Genomic DNA, 19,205 nt, shown 5'->3' on the forward strand with positions numbered 1-19,205 from the left:
GGATCTCTTTCTGGTTGGTTTAGATTATTATAAGTAATTTGCCAGCCTTTCAAATTTACATTTTCTGCAAAAATTATTAATTAATGATTCATTTAAGCTTTATAATAATTAAGGAAAAATTATTATTAATTAATACAAAGTTACGTCTAGAACGACAGATGAATAAAAAACCACAATAAAAAATTACATATATTTGAGATTGTTAACTCCGTTTTTATGACATAAAAGCAAAAAAAAAAGATAGATGATTCTGAACGTTATTCCTTTTTAAAAACACAACTATATGTTAATTTAAATATTAAAATTTAACAGTTTAAATGATGGCAAAAAGTATATAATTATTACATTTATATATATATATATATATATATATATTTAGAGATTAACTATAAAAATTCAAATACCAACTTATCATACACGTTAAAAAAATGACTATCAACCTATTTTTATTTAAATTACTTAATTTTATTTCTTTTAAAATAAATAAAATTAAGTAATTTAATATTTAAATTAACATATAGTCATTTTTTTATAGTAATTTATATATATATATATTTTTTCTTTCCCTGTCAAATTTCACTTTCTGCGTTTACTTGTTGTTTTCTAAACAAAAATCGTTAAATTCTGCCAAAAAAACAAGTCTGTGTCGCTTTTGGACGTGAATGGTGGTTTGGGTCGGTTTCATCGCTTCCAGTGGACTCTGTTATGTCTTTTTTCCCATTGATTGAACTTTTTTTTAAATATTTAGTACGAGTTTTTAATAAAATATTTTTAATATTTATTAAAACACCATATTTGGAATGAAAAGATTTTTATTTTATTAAAATGTATATTTGATTTTAAACATAATCTGGAAAGGCCAAATTTGAAGTCCAAGTGTAAGACAATTCAATTCATGGTTTTATAATGAGTTCCATCTAGTTAAATTTTTCCCATTCAAATGAAAAAAGAGAGAATGGTTTCAATTTTAAAATATATATATAAATATACTTTAATATAATAAGTGTATTAATATGTATGTGTATAAAATAATCAGTATTAAATCCAAATAATTTAAATTGATAGAAAATAAATAAATTAAAGATGAGCCTTAAATAGGTTGGGGGCCTAACAAAGATTGACTATTTGTTCTAGATATCTAATACGAGTTTATGACTCCGGAAAAATAAATAAATAATGAGTATATTTCCTTTTTATATAATACATGTTTTTTTATAAAAAATTATTTTCTTAATACACATAATCGTAAATTCTTATTTCAATTACTTATTTCAAAATTATAAAACTAATTTTTAAAACCTTTCCATATGTTTTATTTGTAAACTTTTTTTTTTATAAAAGTGACCAAAATTTACAGTCTGGCTCCAGAACTGTTTGGTGGATCTGTCTGATTAAGCCTAATTTTACTGTACTTAGCTAATAAATTCTAGATTTGAAAAAATTATTTATTACATAAAAAAGTTATTTTTTAATTTTTTGAGAATGATTTTTTTTATTATTAACATTTTATAGATGAAATTAATAGTTTAAAAGTAAAAGTTAAAATATTTATATTTTAAATCTTTAGGGATTTTTAAATTATCTTAAATTATTAAATTGGGTTAGTGAACATTTTCGTGAATCGAATTAAGGAGTTATTTTAAAACTAATATATTTATGTGTGTTTGGTAATCTGTACAGAACAGAGAGGCATTTAAGAGGCGGCGAAATTCGAAATAGGAAATACTGTAGTTTTGTTGTTTCTATTTCGACTTTAATTTAATGTAATTTTTTATATTTTTAAATCAATAAAATAAGATTTAAATTTTAAAAAATATCTCATGTTTTCTTAATACATGATTTTATCACCTACTAGATAAGTAAGAGAGACAATTATAACGTACTTTGAAAATGTAGAAAATTTAAATTTAAATTTGAGAAAAACTAGAAAAATTAAAAACATTTTTTTGTTTAAAATACTTATTATTTCATTCATTTGAGACTATCCTAAATCCTTTATAGATAAAAAGTAAGAAGTGCATAAAAAAAAAGAGAATAACATATTCAACTAAATTTGTAGTCACCCACCCAATAATATAGAGATGGTGTGGTCCAAACTTGACCACTGTCATTAATAAAAAGTTTGACTTTTAAACATGTCAATAAGGTGTTGCTTTTCCCAAAGTAAAGGATTCATTTCGGGATCCACAAATGGGGTGACGGAAGTTACACTGAAAAGGAAAACTATTACTTGTACTATTTTTCCATAGGTTCTTCTCTTATATGTATAAAATATTTTTTTATTTTTCTTAAGATTGGTCAACCCAAAACATATTTGTAGGTTGAGATTTTGACATGAAGTTGACATATGTCCTGCCCAGTTAGGAAGGAACTGCCTCCGATTCAAGGATATTGAAAGAAGTTTTGACACGAGACAATCCGTTGGTTATTCCAGAAGGTTAGTTTTAGGTGTTTGGGCGTGCAGAACAATAAATAGGTTCTAGTAATCTATACAAACGCAGGTTTCCACAATGTTTGTAGGAAAATACTATCTTGGTGATGTAGGTTTTATGTTAAAACCAAAAATAATAACACCTTATCTCGGGGTTAGATACCATTTGAAATAATATTTACGAAGAGGTTCTCAAAATGCTAAGGAGTTGATTAATCATTGACATTCATCACTTAGAAATGTAATTGAGAGGACTTTTGGGGTTATGAAAAAAATGTTTTTCAATTATAGCCAGTGGGACTGAGCCCCATTACGATGTTGATACTATGACAAAAATTGTTTTAGCTTGTTGTATTCTGCATAACTTTCTTCACAGGGTCGACAATGATGAGTCTTTGATTGAAGAAGTAGATCATGAATTGCTACAAGAAGATGTACAACCAACCCCTTCTCATTCTTGTAAGGATAATTATAGGCTAGGTTCACATATTAGGGACACTATAGCAAACAAAATGTGATAAGATTATGTAAACAATTAATTTGATGTAATAAAATATGCTTTCTCTTTTGTTGCAATGTTTCTCCTCCTAACTTATTTAAGTTATTTAGATGAATCGCGACAAGAATGTTGTAACAGATTCATTAGGCGGTTATCGAGAGTTCACTAAGTGGACGACGAAGATGAACCTAATTCTTTTAAATGCAATGGTTGAAGACGCACGCCGAGGTTCTAGAATTGGCGATAGTTGGATCACTCAGGGATATACTAACATTGTTGTGACTCTACACGAGACCAAATTATCGGTTATTAAGAAAAATCATATAAAAAACCGCCAAAAAAGCCTAAAGGACAGGGGGAGGGAGGTACATGATTTGTTTGGCGGACTGAGTGGTTTCGCATGGAACCATACCACCAAACGTTTTGAAGTGGGGGATGAAGTTTGGAATGACTTGATAAAGGTACCGCCATAAGTATTTTTTTATAAGAAATACATTTGAATGCACTTAGTATTGTACTAATATGTGACATTTATCTAGACAAAGCCATCTGCCGCAAAATGGCGTGTCCATCCCATTCGCCATTATAACCTAATGAGGGACTTGTGGTCTAATGACAGAGCCACTGGAAGCCCGCGACATCAATTCACCTCCACACATGAGTAATTTTAGTGTGAACCTAGATGACAATAATATGGATTATATCCCTGAGCAACCAAACTTTGAAGATGTAGATGACTACGTCCCACGATCACTTGTCCCTCATATTCAATCAAGTGACACTCCATCAAACACTCCTTTTGACACTCCCTCAAACATTCTTTCTATGCCTTTTGCAGGATTTGCTGGCACATCCTCATCTCTAGGATAAAATAAAAAGGGCCCACCATGGAAGGAATTGATGAACATTTTGCTTTGTTGAGTACAAATATTCAACAATATGTTTCATCCATTAAGCATGGAAATCAGATGACCTAAAGTTGGCTGACATTGCTCGTCTACAAGCAATCACAACACAAGATGTAGCTACAGAAATTAGTCAAAGAAATGACTTATATGCTCAACATGTACACCATCAACGTCGCCATGCATCATACCAGTACTCTAAGTCTGATATTTGGGCTATGCTGGTGGAGCTTAATATCCAGGATGAACAGGTCATGGATCAATCGAGATTTTATGTGAGTATCCAGTCAAAGTTAAGAAACTATTTGGGAGGCCATATGAGCTTCACATGAAAAACTTATTTGCATTTATGACTAGGCGTTGATTTGATGTCTCTAACTCCGCGTTAATTTGATGTCTTTCACTTATATGTTGTGCTTCTATTTCATTTCAATTGTTGCCTAATTTGTGTGTGTATGTTTGTTATTGGATAATTATTATCAGAACTTCTACTATTCTATTTGAGGACTTATAATATTGTATTCTCACTCGTAATGTAATGTTCTGTTTATGAAGTTTTAGTATTGTGTTTGATAACTTCTACTATTTTGTTTAGGATATTTTCATGACTTTCGTTTACTTAAAATTGTGTTTCATATTTGATGTTAAGAACATTTCATTCTTTTTATATAAGGTTATAATTGTATTATCCATGGCATCATCATCCATGAAACATCAGAGAACCCGTAAGGGTAAAGGTCGAGTAGAACATGATGCACTTTCTCTTACCCAAGGAATGGGGATTCAAGACATTCTTGATTATTCAAAATACTTTAGTACAAAATACTTACACAACAACCAAGAGAATGACCTTAAACACCTCAAGAAACACACTCTCCTTGGTCAACACACTTACACCAAGATTACTGATCTTGATCCCCTCAAGAACACACAACCAATCTTAGCAAACACAGAAACAAAACTTGTCTTTACAGAGAGAACAAGGATTACACTTGTTATAGAAGATAATCTGAAATCAATACAAGCAGAATCCTATTCCACAACTTTGATCAATCACACACTCTTAGCAATCTCAGCTCTTTGAAAAACTCAAAAACTCTTAGCAAAAACTTATCAAAGATTGATTGTGAAATCTGTTTTTCTGAATTTATTCAAAGATGTAGTTTTGTTATCAAATCTTAACAAACTCTTAAATTGCATTAAAAGATTGGTCAAAGCATTTAATGACTGGAGCGTAAGCAGTTAAAACATTTAAAGCTCAGTCAAACAGAAAACAATTTTTCTGTTATGGTCCCAAAACAAACAATCGGTTGTTTTCTCGAATCAATCGGTTGTTTTGGTACTTAACAGTTCAATCATTTTAAAAATAGTTTTCAATCTTTTTTTGAAAACACCTAAGTACAAACAATCGGTTGTTTCGACAAAACAATAGTTGTTTTAACTTAGTTTGAAAACATTTTACTTTCACAAAGATTGAGATGCTTATGCTTTAGATTTAATCAAAGGGTGGATTACAACATCCAAACTACCCCAGAACTAAGCTAAACCAGCACAGCAACATCAAGCACAGTAGAGGCTTCAACATCCTTCAAAGGATTTGGATTCTTCAAAGCTTGAACACCACTTGGTTCAACAATTTTGATAACATGGATTATGTAGGTGTATGACTTGGACTTGTCAAATGATGCAACAATAATGCTAGGATGGAATCATTACTTTGGGAAATAAAGTATGAGGAAATTAAAAATATTCCAGGTCAATGGTGTTTGGCAACTTGGTAGGCCTAACCAAACAAACGAAGAAGATGATGAAGACCTTGGATTGGCACAAGAAGATGTTCAAGGCGGTCAACCTCAGTTCGCAATCCCCCATCAAGCCGAAATGTTAACCCAAATTTGGGGTGGAATACAAAACATCCCAGAAAGTATGAGGACCATGAATATACATATGGATAGGGTTGATCAAAGGATGAAGCGAATTGAGGATCGAATATATGACATTGAACGTCATCAACGCTAATGTTTGTTATATTATCATTATGTTATTGTTATTTTATTTTTCATGTTGAACATTGATAAATTCTTATTGTTATTGTTATTTTTCATGTTGAACATTGATAAATTGTTATTTAATATTCAGGTTTTCATGGTACTCATTTAAAGAATAATATTGATTTAAATGCAACTTTTGTAACACTTTATTTATATTATGAATAAATCAAATTTAGACTCCATTATCTTTATTGGAGAATCGAGAGCATTGCTTCAGTGACCTTCAATGTCTGCGTATCACACCTCATCATCGTCTAGTTGTACCGATTGTGGTGTGCAAAAACATTGTACTTTTACCCATGTTGGTAAGAGCACGAGTGCCTTCGTTGCACCTATTTGTGATTGTGGAGATTTTGCTGTTTTGAGAACAACAACTAAAAAAAATGTCAAAAAACGATTTGGGGTTGTCCAAAGTACAAGATAAAATTTATTCAATTAGGTTGGATACAAACTTAAGAATGCTATTTTAAATTTATTTGTTGTTCAATTTTATTCTTTTCTTAAAAAAATATTAGAAGTGACATGGTTCTAGGCTGTAATTTGTTCAAATGGTGCATTGAAAATGTTTGCAATGAAAGAGATGCGATTATTGTCAGACAAAGAAATAAGATATGTCTTTTAGAAAAACGTTTGAAGGTCTCCATATGAAGGATTCAAATGTTATTAGTGGGGATGTGTTTTCTTTTTCTAATTAACATTATTATGTTCTTAATTTTATAATAATTTCAAAATCACGAAAAAAATTAACATTTCTTTATTTCTCTCTGGATTAAATACAATGACTTTATATATTTTTGCTTTCAACGGATAACTACTTAATATTCATCCAATGTTTAAATACCCATTTACTTTTTAAAATGTATTAATTTTTTTAATAATAATAATAAAAATCATGATTAATATTAGTTTTTTATACATATACTTAAAAAATATATATATATATATATATATATATTATATTATATATATAACATAATATAAATTAAAGAATCATAAACAATATTAAAATTATCTAAATACATTAATTTAACTAACAAAATTAATTTAAATTAATAAAATGAAAAATAATATAATCATATTTAAATTTTTAATTTTACATTATTTTAATCTTTTATTTATAATTGAAATTTTACATTATTTTAATTAATTAAAATGTGCACAAAATTAATTATTATTTTTTTTTCTTTTTTTATACATAAGGGTAACTTTGTAATTACATTTTACACAATTAAAAATAATTCAAAATATTCTTACAACCATAACATCACTCACATACTTTCATAAACTTTTCTCACACACTCACTCTAACATACCAATCACCCTCAACTTTCTTCACACTTTCTTCTCAAATCTTTGCATAAGTGATTTGAGAGTGTGAAGAAAATGAAGTTGTTTGAATTTGAGTATAGTGGATTTATGGGGAAAATTTTATTGAAAGTTGTGAGTGATGTGATAGTTGTGAAAAAAATTAATCTTTTTTAAAAGGTATAAAATGTAAATTTACAAATTTATTGTGATCTTTAAAAATATTTGAATAATAATAATAAAACAAATTAGTTAATTTATTTCTATTTTTTACAATTAATATTATTATTATTATTATATTTTTTTACGTAAATAATTATATTTTATTTATTTATTATAATTATATTTATTAATGATATTATTAAATATTTAATTCAAATAAAATTATTATTATTTAATAATTATTATTATTATATATATTTAATTTATATTTATTATCATTCTTTTAATTATTATTATTATTATTAATTTTATAATTTTATAAATACATATAATATTTATTTTTATTATAAATATATTTAATATTTGTATTTTATAATATAATTAATTACTTATATAAAGTGTGGTTTTTGCTATATTTCTGTGCAATTCTTGTTTAAGGAGTAAAGAAGAATTTCTTCAATTTCTTTCCACGCTTCCTTCTCTTCACATATTACTAGATGCAAATAGAAATATGGTTCTTGAAAATTCATCCGGATGAACACTAATTACCTTAATATAAACGAAGCATAAAACTAAAAAAAATATAAATTGTAACCGTAAATGATTAACCCTAATTGAAAATATCACATGTAAACCTTAAACTGAAAATCCTTAACTTAAAGGTAAAAACTACAAATCTTATAGAGTAAGAACATAAATCATAAAATTATACCTAAATTCTAACCCTAACCATAAACCCAATGTCATAACATAAAACATAATACCACGTCTTTTAAATTAAAACAATTATGTCACCATGTCATACCATAAAACAGAATACCACATCTTTAGATTAAAACAATTATGTCAATTGTTATGGTTAGGGTTCATGGTGTTCTATTTTGAGACACCGAATTTATGGTTAGGATTAGAAGTTAGATATACATTTTATTATTAATGTTTTACTGTATAGGATTTACAGTTTTTACCATTAAATTAAAGGTTTCCAGGGTTTACATGTAATATTTTTTATTAGGGTTTATTCAGCTAAACCCAAAACTAAATACGGGCCAATCCGTTTAGCCCAAAACTAAATGCAGGCCTATCTATTAGGCCCTAAACAAAATACAGGTGTATCCATTAAGTCCAAAACTAAAATGTATTTTTTTACTTTTTGATGCTTGATTTTGGTTTCAATAATTTGTTAGAATCTTATGAGAAGACGTTAATATGCAAGTATAATCAATACGTTAGTTTTTAGTAATTTTAAAAAATATACAGGAAGAAATACTCTTATATTAGTAAATAAGCTTTGACCCGATCCTGCCCGATCCGACCCGACCCGACCCGACCCGACCCGACCCGGCTCGTGGCTCGTTCTTGTCTTCCAGTTTCGGAGATAGTGTTAATCTTGTTAGCTTGAGCCAGAAACAGAGAAGAAGAAGCAAAAACCAAACTCTTCAATTTTTTCACTGTTTCACAATTAAAACATAGGAAGCTACGAAGTTTGTTGTTTCTTACAATGTCTCACACCTTGCAATTTTCATTCTCTTCAAGTGCATTCAATTCTTCAATGAAGGTGGAGAAGATGAAGATAAAGAGACTTAAAACCCGTTGTTTTCGTGTTGTATGCTCTTCTGAGCGCTCTAGTTTCGAAGATGATGCTGATAATGGAGGGTCTGATACTTCTTTCTTTGGTTGTTTTGTTTTGCTAAGAAAAATTCAAAGGGTAGATTTTTGTGCGGACAATATTGAATTTCTTAACCCAAACAGTATAGTAGTGTATGGAGTATGAGGGAATGTGGATAACTTATCTGTTATAGAGAGTAAGATAGTGGGAATTACCTTGGGGAAAGAGAAATTTTGGAAGTTAATGAAGCATTTGATTATAGTGACCAATTTCAGTCAACAAAATTTGGATAAGTTATCTGCGTGTGACAGAAGAAAAAAAATGATCTGGGAGAACTTTTTTAAGGTTTAACTTGCTTAATTTCCAAACTTTTGAATTGGGGTGATTATTATAGTATTATTTTATTTTCTTTGTTTCAGAGGTCAGGTTTTATCGCGGGTGATTTTGGTGGAGAGATATAGCAATGGTACTGCGAAGAGGTTTTTGTTCAACTTTACCAAAATTTGTGTTCTTTTTAATTCTGTAAATGTACATTTATGAAGGTTTTTGTGTTAGTAGCATACTACTAGCATTACTTGTTGTTAAGAAGTTGGGGGATCATGGAATGCTAATTCACATTGTACTCCATAAGAAAACGTGAATGAAATACTAAATGTCTGCATGCATCAAGTATGAACAAAACGGAAATAGTAGTCTGTGTTTGCTTGTTCCTGGGAATACTTTTGCAACCTCTTGTGCTTTTTATTGTTTCGCCATTTCCTCAATTACATAAATTTTACATTGGTTGCTTCTACAAATCAGGCTTCAACTATGACTTTTCCCCCTCTTATAAGCAGATATGTATTAGGCGATGATTCGAAGTTGCAAACCTTTCTTGTTGAGGAGGAAAGTTCTACTACACCAAACAGGTTTCAGGATTCGCATTCCCCTGATGAAAGACTATCGTGGCTTCCAGACACAATCAAAGATTTTATCCTACCATCAGGCTTTCCTGGTGGTTAACATTTAAATACTTTATTGGATGTTCCATAGGGAAACTTCTGGAGTTTTAGCTTCAATGATTGTGTAAAGTTGGATGCAAATAATTTGTTTACTTAACTTTGTCAGTCATGATGCAGGATCAGTTTCAGATGATTACTTGCATTACATGTTACTACAGTTCCCTACCAATGTGACTGGATGGATCTGTCACACCCTTGTAACTTCAAGTCTCCTAAAGGCATGTCAATCTTGCTCAAACTACTGATTTTTTTCTCAAGGATGTTTTTGTGCATTTGGCATGCTTACTGTTGAAACTGATAATCAGTAGACTTCACGAAGCCCAGTTCGGTATGTCAGTGAGGCTTATTGTCAAATCTTGAAAATCATTAGAGGTAGTTTTGTCATGTACTTGCAACTTGAGTACATTTTCTTATAGTGATTAAAGTTTCCTGATATAAGCTAGCAGGTCATGTCCTTTGAAAGTTGTTTCTGGTTCTTTAAATTTTCTAACAAAGGTTTTTTACTTGTTTCTATATGATTTGCCAGAAAAAATTTGTGTTAATAACATGTTAATTTTAGAAGGGATGTTGAATGGAGTTAAAATGATTTATGGAAATCTAGAGGTTTGATAAAAGCCTTTTGTAAATATGTTTTCACGAAATTTGTGTATGTAAGATAAGCAATGCAGACAGTTTACACGAGCAATAGAAGAAACATAAACACTTGTTTTGCACTAGTTCAACCTAACTGTATGTCCATTCCTCTTTCAGAAAACTCTTAAAATGTTCCACTATAATCTACTTATTACAAAAAAGTACTTTTTATTGTCACTTCTTACTTACATGAGTATACAATGCCTTCCCAAACAAACCCTTATCTCCCCTTGAGATAAATATTACAGATTTTCTTTGATCATACTCCCGACTTTCTTGAGTATTCTATACTATATTACTCTTAGCTTACAAACAATAGAGTTTGAATGAAAGGAGAACAACTCTCAATAGAGAGGATGTATAAATATGAGCACTCACTGGAGATAAACTTCACTGAGTTAAGGATTAACAAATAGGTGCTCACACTTCAACTAGATGTCTAACTAGATGGTCTAATATAGAGATGTTTTATGTGCAGCCTTTTGCATGAAATGTTAGAGAATTTGTTGGATCTGTAGTCTATTCATGCAGTTGAAGTCGTCAGTTTATATGCATCTTGAATGTGACTGTTCTAAGCTTGATTGTTGCCTCTGTGTGTTCTGATCATTGTAGGTAATCTTTCGTCAGACCTTTTTTGTATGTTTTTCCATAAAGTTAGATGCTTAGTGAAATGACAGTCCTTAAAATTTGTTTTCATGTTATTGTGCGTAGAAGGTTGTACGTTGCAATTGTTGGCATATAACATGTTCCTTTTATGAGAATCTGTCTCAAGAATCAGTTCGTTAACCTAAGTCATCTAGTAGTCGGTCAATCATGTGTTCTGAGCTTCTTATTCATATAGACTGTCTAGTCTTATGAACTTGTCCATAGTTGGTAGATGCTAGATGGTCTTTGAGCAAAAGTTGACATAGGTATAATCTAAGTCTTGCTCGATTCTTTAAGCTTTTTCTCTGTGTCATGTAAAACTTGATATTTCTTCATATCATATAGACTCCTCTAGCCTTATGAGCTCACTTATAGTTAGTAGATGTCTGGCGGGCTTTGAGCAAAAGTTGATGTTGGTCTGATCTAAACTTACGTAAGGATTTTCATAGTGGGACTAGACTCTGATTACTAGATCGTCTAGATCTGACATTGTGCATTTTGTATGTTCTCCATAACATTTTCTTCTTTTCCTTACAATTACTTATGTACTGTGTTTTCTATCTGTCGTGTCAAAAATTTTGCTTAACTACAGGCTGTTGGTGTTGGATCTTTCTCTGGAAGCACAGCGGCTGCTTCTGCTGCTGCCATCAGGTGACTCATAAATTTTAGAGCCTATGCTTTTGTATACAATCACAACATGTATATGTATATAGTAGTATCATTAATACTTTCATGCTGCCATTATTTGTCAATTTAGTTTGTATGTTGTTAATTGCATGCTCTTGCTCTATAACTTTAGATGGGTCTCAAAGGATGGCATTGGAGCCACAGGACGCTTGTTCATTGGTATGGCATTCACAAAGTAAGCTGAAGGAAGCTGAAGATGAATTTATATTTTAAGGTAAATGTTGCTTTTTCTTTCAGGCGGGAGGTTTGGAAATCTTTTTGATGATGATCCCAAGCAATGGAGAATGTATGCGGACTTCATTGGCAGTGCTGGAAGGTCTGTGTAGTATGCCTTGTTTTCCTATGGAAACATGCAAATAAAGTCTGGCTCTAGAGAGAGAGTCTTACACTGCTGACATCTCATGCAGCATTTTTGATCTGACAACCCAACTATATCCTGGCTATTTCCTTCCTTTGGCATCGCTAGGAAATCTTACCAAGGTACTTTATTATGCATCTTTACTCTATTAAAAGAGCCACTATTATTAGTTAATATTTCAAAGATAGGTATGAAGCTTGGACGCACCACTTAAATGATGTGTCCCTGTGTCCGACACCTATCAGACATCGACACATATATGATACTCGTATAACAAGTATAGGTGAAGTGTTCAATTAAAAACCATTTTTTGGGTCTTTGTCAAAAATTGTTCACTGCTCCAACATGTTAATAAGGACAAATATAGTGATTTTCTAAAACTCACTTGTAAATTTTTATTATGATTATAGAAGTAAGGAACAAATCCTATATTATCAGGAGGAATATTTAGATTATATATGTATTAGTGAGAATGTTTTTATTTATTCTCCTATCATATTTTGATATAATGTGAAATTTTTTAAGTTGTTCATTTGTCTTTAAATGAATCTCAGCTAAAGTGTCTTTTTCAATGATGATGATCAAGAAGGGGATGAAATGTATTAAATGAATTATTTCCTCTTTTCACTTTTTGGATTTTAGATAGATGGATTAGATTATTTTTGTATTAGGTGACAATATGTTTAAATTTCTATATTTGACTAACTTGTTTATAGATGATTTTGAATACATAAATCTTGATTGTCAATTTAAATAATTCATAATGATGTAATATCTAGATTAGTGTCCCCGGGTCTTACATTTCAGAGATTACATGTGTCATAGACTCATAGTGTCATGTCGAGTGTCTGTGTCAGTACTTGTGCTACATAAATTAAAAGGGTCTAATGGATAATAATTAACTTTAGATTAATATCATTTTCTGGCTATCCTTTTCCTGCTACTAACTTTTTTGTATTCAAGGAGGAAAATAAATAAAAATATGATAGAATTCTATCCCCAAAAGGAGAAGTAAAGCAAAGAAGGTCAGAAAGACAGGGAATGAGGATGAAAAGAATAGAAAACAAACACAAGTTACTCATCTCTTGTTTATTTGGCGGAATGGAACAGATGATAGATATATTGATAGCTGACTAGGTTGGGGATTTTCTAAGCATAGATGAATTATATTTAGTTATGCATTGAACATAAAAATGTTCTTTTTACTGGATATCTTTTTGGAGAGGGTTGGTAGGTTCCCTGCCATATTTATCCTTTTTTGAGAGTTTGACCTTTCATTATACCCTTTCTTTGTCTTTCTCTTCACATTCTAAATGAATATGGACTACCATTTTGTTTTCGCTCTTTTCTGCATCCTCTCAAACAAGTTCCTAGCAGCTAACTTGTAGTGTCAAAATGTTCACTTCCGAGCAGCCCTCCTAAAGGATGATTACCATATTGAAAATAAGTCATGACATTCTTTTTTTAACATAAAATCTGAAGATAGTGATTTAAAAGCAGTAGGAATTCCACACTTCAATGTGTAGAGATGGATTGCTTAATATCCAATTTATATATGTTTGTGTAAATTTCTGTGTGATATACAAACAGGCTGTAGCAAGAGGACTAAAAGATCCCTCTTTTCGTGTGATTCAAAACCACTTTGCAATTTCAGGAAATCTGGGAGAAGTAGCAGCGAAGGTATACTCTCAAACTCAGAATAGAAATCTGTAATTTCTGGTAATAATATTTTGTCGTGATTATACATCTATAAAGCCTCTAGAGTTTTATGAATAATGCGTTGGTATTTGTTATTCTCATGCTTTCAAGTATTAATTTAATTGTTGACCTCTCTCTCCATGAATGTTTCTCATATGAAGAAAAGTTCCATATGGTACTTATTTTATTAAAGCAAAGAGGGAGGCTGATTTAATTTCTTAATTTATATTCACCTTCTTCTTGTCTCAATCCAAAATCTTTAATGAGGCTCTGGGGTGAGGATGACTCACGGACCTAATCCGTCATATTTTGCCTTAGTCAAGCCTAAAAAGCAGTTATTGACCGAATGAAGCAGATATTATGCCTTAGTCAAGATGCCTTAAGCAATAAATCTTAATATAATCTACCTAATCTTCATGATTTAATGAAATCATTACTTATTCTTTTATTTCTTAGCTACATTATTACATATAGCAGGCCAGGTTATGCCAAAGCTTAGTTACATTATTACATATAGTAGGCCAGGTTATGCCAAAGCTTGTAATATATTCTTGAGACACATCTTTGAGTCAGAACACTATAAGAAAATCATTAAATAGAAACTAATTTTAAAAACTAAAATAATTAGTTACTATTTGACTAAATTAGAGACCATCTTATAAACTAACAAAATTATCAGTATCTAAAGTAGTTTTTATTATTAATAAAAATTTATAAAATAGTTTTTAAATTGTTATCTAACTATTAGCTACCAAGGTTTTAGTTACTCATTACTTCATGTTCTAAATTTGTCTCTATTAGTCTTTTAGAGACTAATTTAGAATATGAAATATCAGTAGTTAATTTAGATACCAATTTAAAAACCATTTTATAAATTTTAATTAATAATATAAACTACTTTAAATACCAATAATATTTTAGTCTCTAAAATAGTATCTAATTTAGTTAATATAATGACTGATTATTTTTTGTCTCTAAATTTGATTGTTATTTAATGATTTTCTTGTCAAGATGTTGGACCTAGTGTGAACTGGTCTATACAATGTTGTTCACTAAATTGTCAGTATACCACAGTTTGGAACACGTAAAGGTTTTTCCTCATACAATTCTTTCATCAAAATTTCTCAGGAAGAAGTTTGGGAAGTGGTTGCTCAACTGGTTGGCCTTGCTTTAGGCATATTGATTCTGGTAAAATACATACATTTTCAAGAGGACTTTAGTTCTTGGCACCAAGACACTGTTAGTTGAAAGGTTCCATTATTTTAATTTTTTTTTGCAGGATACACCTGGCCTTGTAAAATCATATGGTGTACTTTCATTAACATGGTTGAGTATGCGAGTTCTGCATCTTTGGCTACGCTATGAATCACTTTCAGTTCTCCAGTTTAACACAGTAAGCATGTACTGTATAATCTAGTATGGAATCTAATGCATATAAATCTGTATGCATGCAAGCTGGTAGAAAGACCTTTCACATAGGACTTTGTATAAGATATTGAATTATAGTATCACTAAAAATGACCATTTTGTTTCCCGTTTTCCTTGCTTTGTGGCTTATTTATTTACCAATATCAAGAGGGAAAAAAAATATCGGAAAGATAACAAATGAATTTGGAACCCGTGCTGCTCGGCAGGGATGCTGTTTTTTGTTGTTCTTGCTCTCTAACATTGGTAGGTACCAAATATTTTTCGTCTAATAGGTTCACATACTTAGGAACACAAAACTATCTTACAGCTACATCCCTTCCATTTCCTCTAAACAATAAGTGAGAAAATCCATTAGATTTGTTTAGTTATTTATCTTTTTGTGCAATTATTTGCAGATAAACCTAAAGCGTGCTCGAATACTGGTAAAATCATACATATTACGTTCTACTGTTCCAGGTTACATTCAGACAAATTCAATTCTATGCTGCATCAGTTATTTCTCTTCACTTATATTCAATTTGCCAAGTGGTTTTATTTCAGGATGCACAGATTGCAATAGAGAAGAGAATATATTAGCTTGGTCGCAATTCATGAAGCCAAAAATAATTTTTGGCTTGCCCTTGGAGAAAATGGACGGTGTGGAGGGATCACACTTTATGGTATAGTATCTATTGCTGCTATTGTCACAATTTTATGAAGGAAACCAAGAGGTTCATAATTATTTTCGATTTTGTTCAAATAACGCCATGTCATAATCATATAATTTTGTTATAATAAAACAGGTGGAGGCATTTTTAAAATTATATGCAAGTGAGAAATATATCCTTATGATGAATCAGCAGCCAGAAGATTTGAGGTTTTATGTTTCTTTCAAGGTATACTTTAAATTCCCTTGCGAGAATTAACTGAAAAAAAATCCTCATTCCACATAAATTTTATTGTTATTCATGATCTTTCACTCAACAACTTAAGCCACTTGTGGTATATTTGGTCATTGATAGTATTTATATACTCTTTGATCAAATTCTTAGGAATTTTGATCCTTGTCACCAGAATTCATTAATTAAAAGTAGAATTTTTCACAAGGTAAGTGGTTCTGTTCATTGTTCCATACTTCTAGCCCATAAGGGTTATTATGCGAGGGGACGCTCATCTGCTGCATTGTCTTTGTTGCCTCAAGTTGATGCTTCTCCAAATTTCCAAAGAGGATAGAAATATTTTTTTTTAAAAAGCACGAGCTACCACCTCAAGGACTAACTTGACAACATTAGTGAGGCTGTAAAGTAACAAGGAAAAAAGTATTAATGCCATGAAGAAAAAGTACAAAGAAGCAGCAACTTGAGGAACCAAACACAAAACAGCAATCTGTGGAAATGCTGTTTCTTCCATGTGTCTTTGAGATGGGGTTTTTAGGATTATTTATGGAATTTAGGAGTATCAAATATTTTAACTGGATAGGTTTACTGTACCTTCTCATTGATAATGACACTGCAGGCTGGAGCCACAAGTGTTTCAGTATTACGAAGTGTATGGCAGACTTTCTGGCTAAGTGAGAACTGGGATAGCGATGCTAATATTTGTGATCAAATTGCTAACAGCCTAATGGAATTGGAAGAAAGGTTTGAGGATTTCATTCAAAAGTTGAATGATGCACAATGGGATACTCAGCAATTAAATTTGAAGGTTCCCAAAAACCTCTTTATTGATGATAATACGAATCCCCTCTAAATTCTAAAATTCAGGATGTTTTATAGTGCAAAATGATATGATCATCATGAGGTCCTTCTTGAGAGTGGAGGCATAAATCAAATTGTAAATTCTGTAAGCAGTTTTGGAAACATTCAGATCAAGATATCTATTTTCACACGCAGACACTCAACAGAGGGAGACACAGTATTTATGTTGGCCAATTGGCTTATATTAACTCATTGAATACCAAATACCGGCTTTGATACTACACAGGGAGGCTCCTGTTGTAAAACATTTGTTCTCAATTTTGTTTGAAATCTTTCTTGTGTGCAATTTTTCAGGAGAAAGTTCATTCATGTTTGGTATTCATGACCTCTGTGGATGTATCAGTTAGGTTAATCCTGCTATCTGTAGTCTAAAACAGTTCGTTATTCTGTCTTCATAAAAAGTTCGTTGGTTGACCTTTTGAGGGAGATATTAATGCTGATTTAATCAAATCAATTGCCCTGTTTAAAGATGATATGGAAAACGAGGGTATAGGGTGTTAAAGTCTAGCTTCATGGTTGTCTTGTGGTACCATTTTACCAAAATGCGATGCCTTTATTTGTGTGGGATCTTGTGGAGTTGTCGTACTTTATAGGTAAAGAACCAGAATTTCTACTATGTTTTTCAATGTTTGAAGTTATTATATGCCAACTACAGCTCTTTATATTAATTAATTCCTTCCTTTCAAAGCCAAATCCTTGTAGTTGACAACTTTTCTGGCTTATGGTCCTTCACTAGCACTAGCATTAAAGAGAATTTGATCTTTTGTACTTTCTTTACTGATCAAGTATAAAATGCCTGATGTGGAAATATTCCTAAATAGCTAGGTTCACTTCAATGCTTAGCTCTACCATCAGAATAGGATGACAGATGCTTCCATGCACTTCCAAAGCTTTAATCTGTAGTGCAATTTAAATATTCAATAAGATGGTGTTCAATTTTGCATGCAATAAGTTATCTAGTCATCTAATGATAATATTTTAGTAACAATCCAAGCATTATCACTGCCTTTGTAGTAATTATTAAATGGAGAAAGTAGCTTTTCCATTATTGAATACATATTTAGATGAAGGGATAGTTACTTGGGTGGTGCTACTTCATTCCAAACATGCCAAAATTTTAACTTTGCAGATTATTGAATATTCAATTATCATCTTTTACTCTATGAAGTAAGCAGCAAAGTATGTATCTATCTTAACAAACATTTAGTCACGGGAGAAAGGGTGGCCATGAACCTGTTTTGGGAAATGGTAATTGGCTGTGCAACTATGAAAACAGAAAAGTGTGCAAGAGAAATGAATTATAGCACAAGTGCATATTTTAGTTATTATTACCCTCTTCCCTACTTTTTTTGGCTGGAGGCAATTATATGGTAGGTATTTTTAACAAGCAACAATAAATATTTTATTTATTAAAAATAATTTTACTGAAATATACTTACTTTTTCAGTAAATACATTATTTTTACTTACTATAAACATAAACATTAATGTTATCTATTTGGACTAAATTAGAAAAAAAAAAATTCTGATAACACTAGTCAATTTAGATTTAAAAAAAAACTAAAAAGCAGTTACTTTAAAAGGTTGGAGAATGTTGTTTTGATGACATATTTTACCTTTTAATTATCATTAATTTATAAATTTTACCATTTTAGTTTTCTAAATATATCCATTATCAAAGTTTTCAATTTTTACACACTTCACTTATTTGTTAAACCCTGATATATGCAACACGTGTATCATAATTTCCTTAATATAGAATAATCACAAATGACTCACAAACATTCTTCAGTAACATAAAAGACTGAACTTAGATAAAGTTTCATTTCATGTTTGTCATGTATATACGTGTAAAAGAAATGCACAGTTCTTAATATGCAAGAAAAAAAAATGTTATGTCAATTTCTGTTGCTGTCACACTGAGTTATTGTAGCAGTTTAGTGCAAGCAACACATAACTTCTGTTGCCACCTTATGTTTATAATATTATTTTTTTGCTTTTCCCAATCTCTGATTAATGAGGGTGTTAGCATGTCATCATCAACAAATGAAAATTGTT

The 19,205-nt window shown here is 30.7% G+C and overlaps 1 protein-coding gene across 1 annotated transcript; it reads left to right on the top strand.

Annotated features, from left to right (window-relative positions):
- The first annotated feature begins 8,733 nt into the window (after positions 1–8,733).
- LOC137825607 (protein root UVB sensitive 5) lies at positions 8,734–17,434 on the top strand. Its single transcript, XM_068631316.1, has 15 exons — positions 8,734–9,009; positions 9,382–9,441; positions 9,799–9,956; positions 10,081–10,181; positions 11,834–11,892; positions 12,041–12,087; positions 12,166–12,244; positions 12,336–12,408; positions 13,877–13,966; positions 15,113–15,172; positions 15,264–15,377; positions 15,808–15,868; positions 15,953–16,071; positions 16,195–16,287; positions 16,907–17,434. The coding sequence occupies exons 1-15, from the start codon at positions 8,855–8,857 to the stop codon at positions 17,138–17,140; spliced, it is 1,503 nt and encodes a 500-aa protein (XP_068487417.1). The 5' UTR covers positions 8,734–8,854; the 3' UTR covers positions 17,141–17,434.
- Positions 17,435–19,205: the final 1,771 nt, after the last annotated feature.

This window comes from Phaseolus vulgaris, chromosome 8 (assembly GCF_000499845.2).
Source record: "Phaseolus vulgaris cultivar G19833 chromosome 8, P. vulgaris v2.0, whole genome shotgun sequence".
In the NCBI taxonomy this organism is placed as follows: Eukaryota; Viridiplantae; Streptophyta; class Magnoliopsida; order Fabales; family Fabaceae; genus Phaseolus; species Phaseolus vulgaris.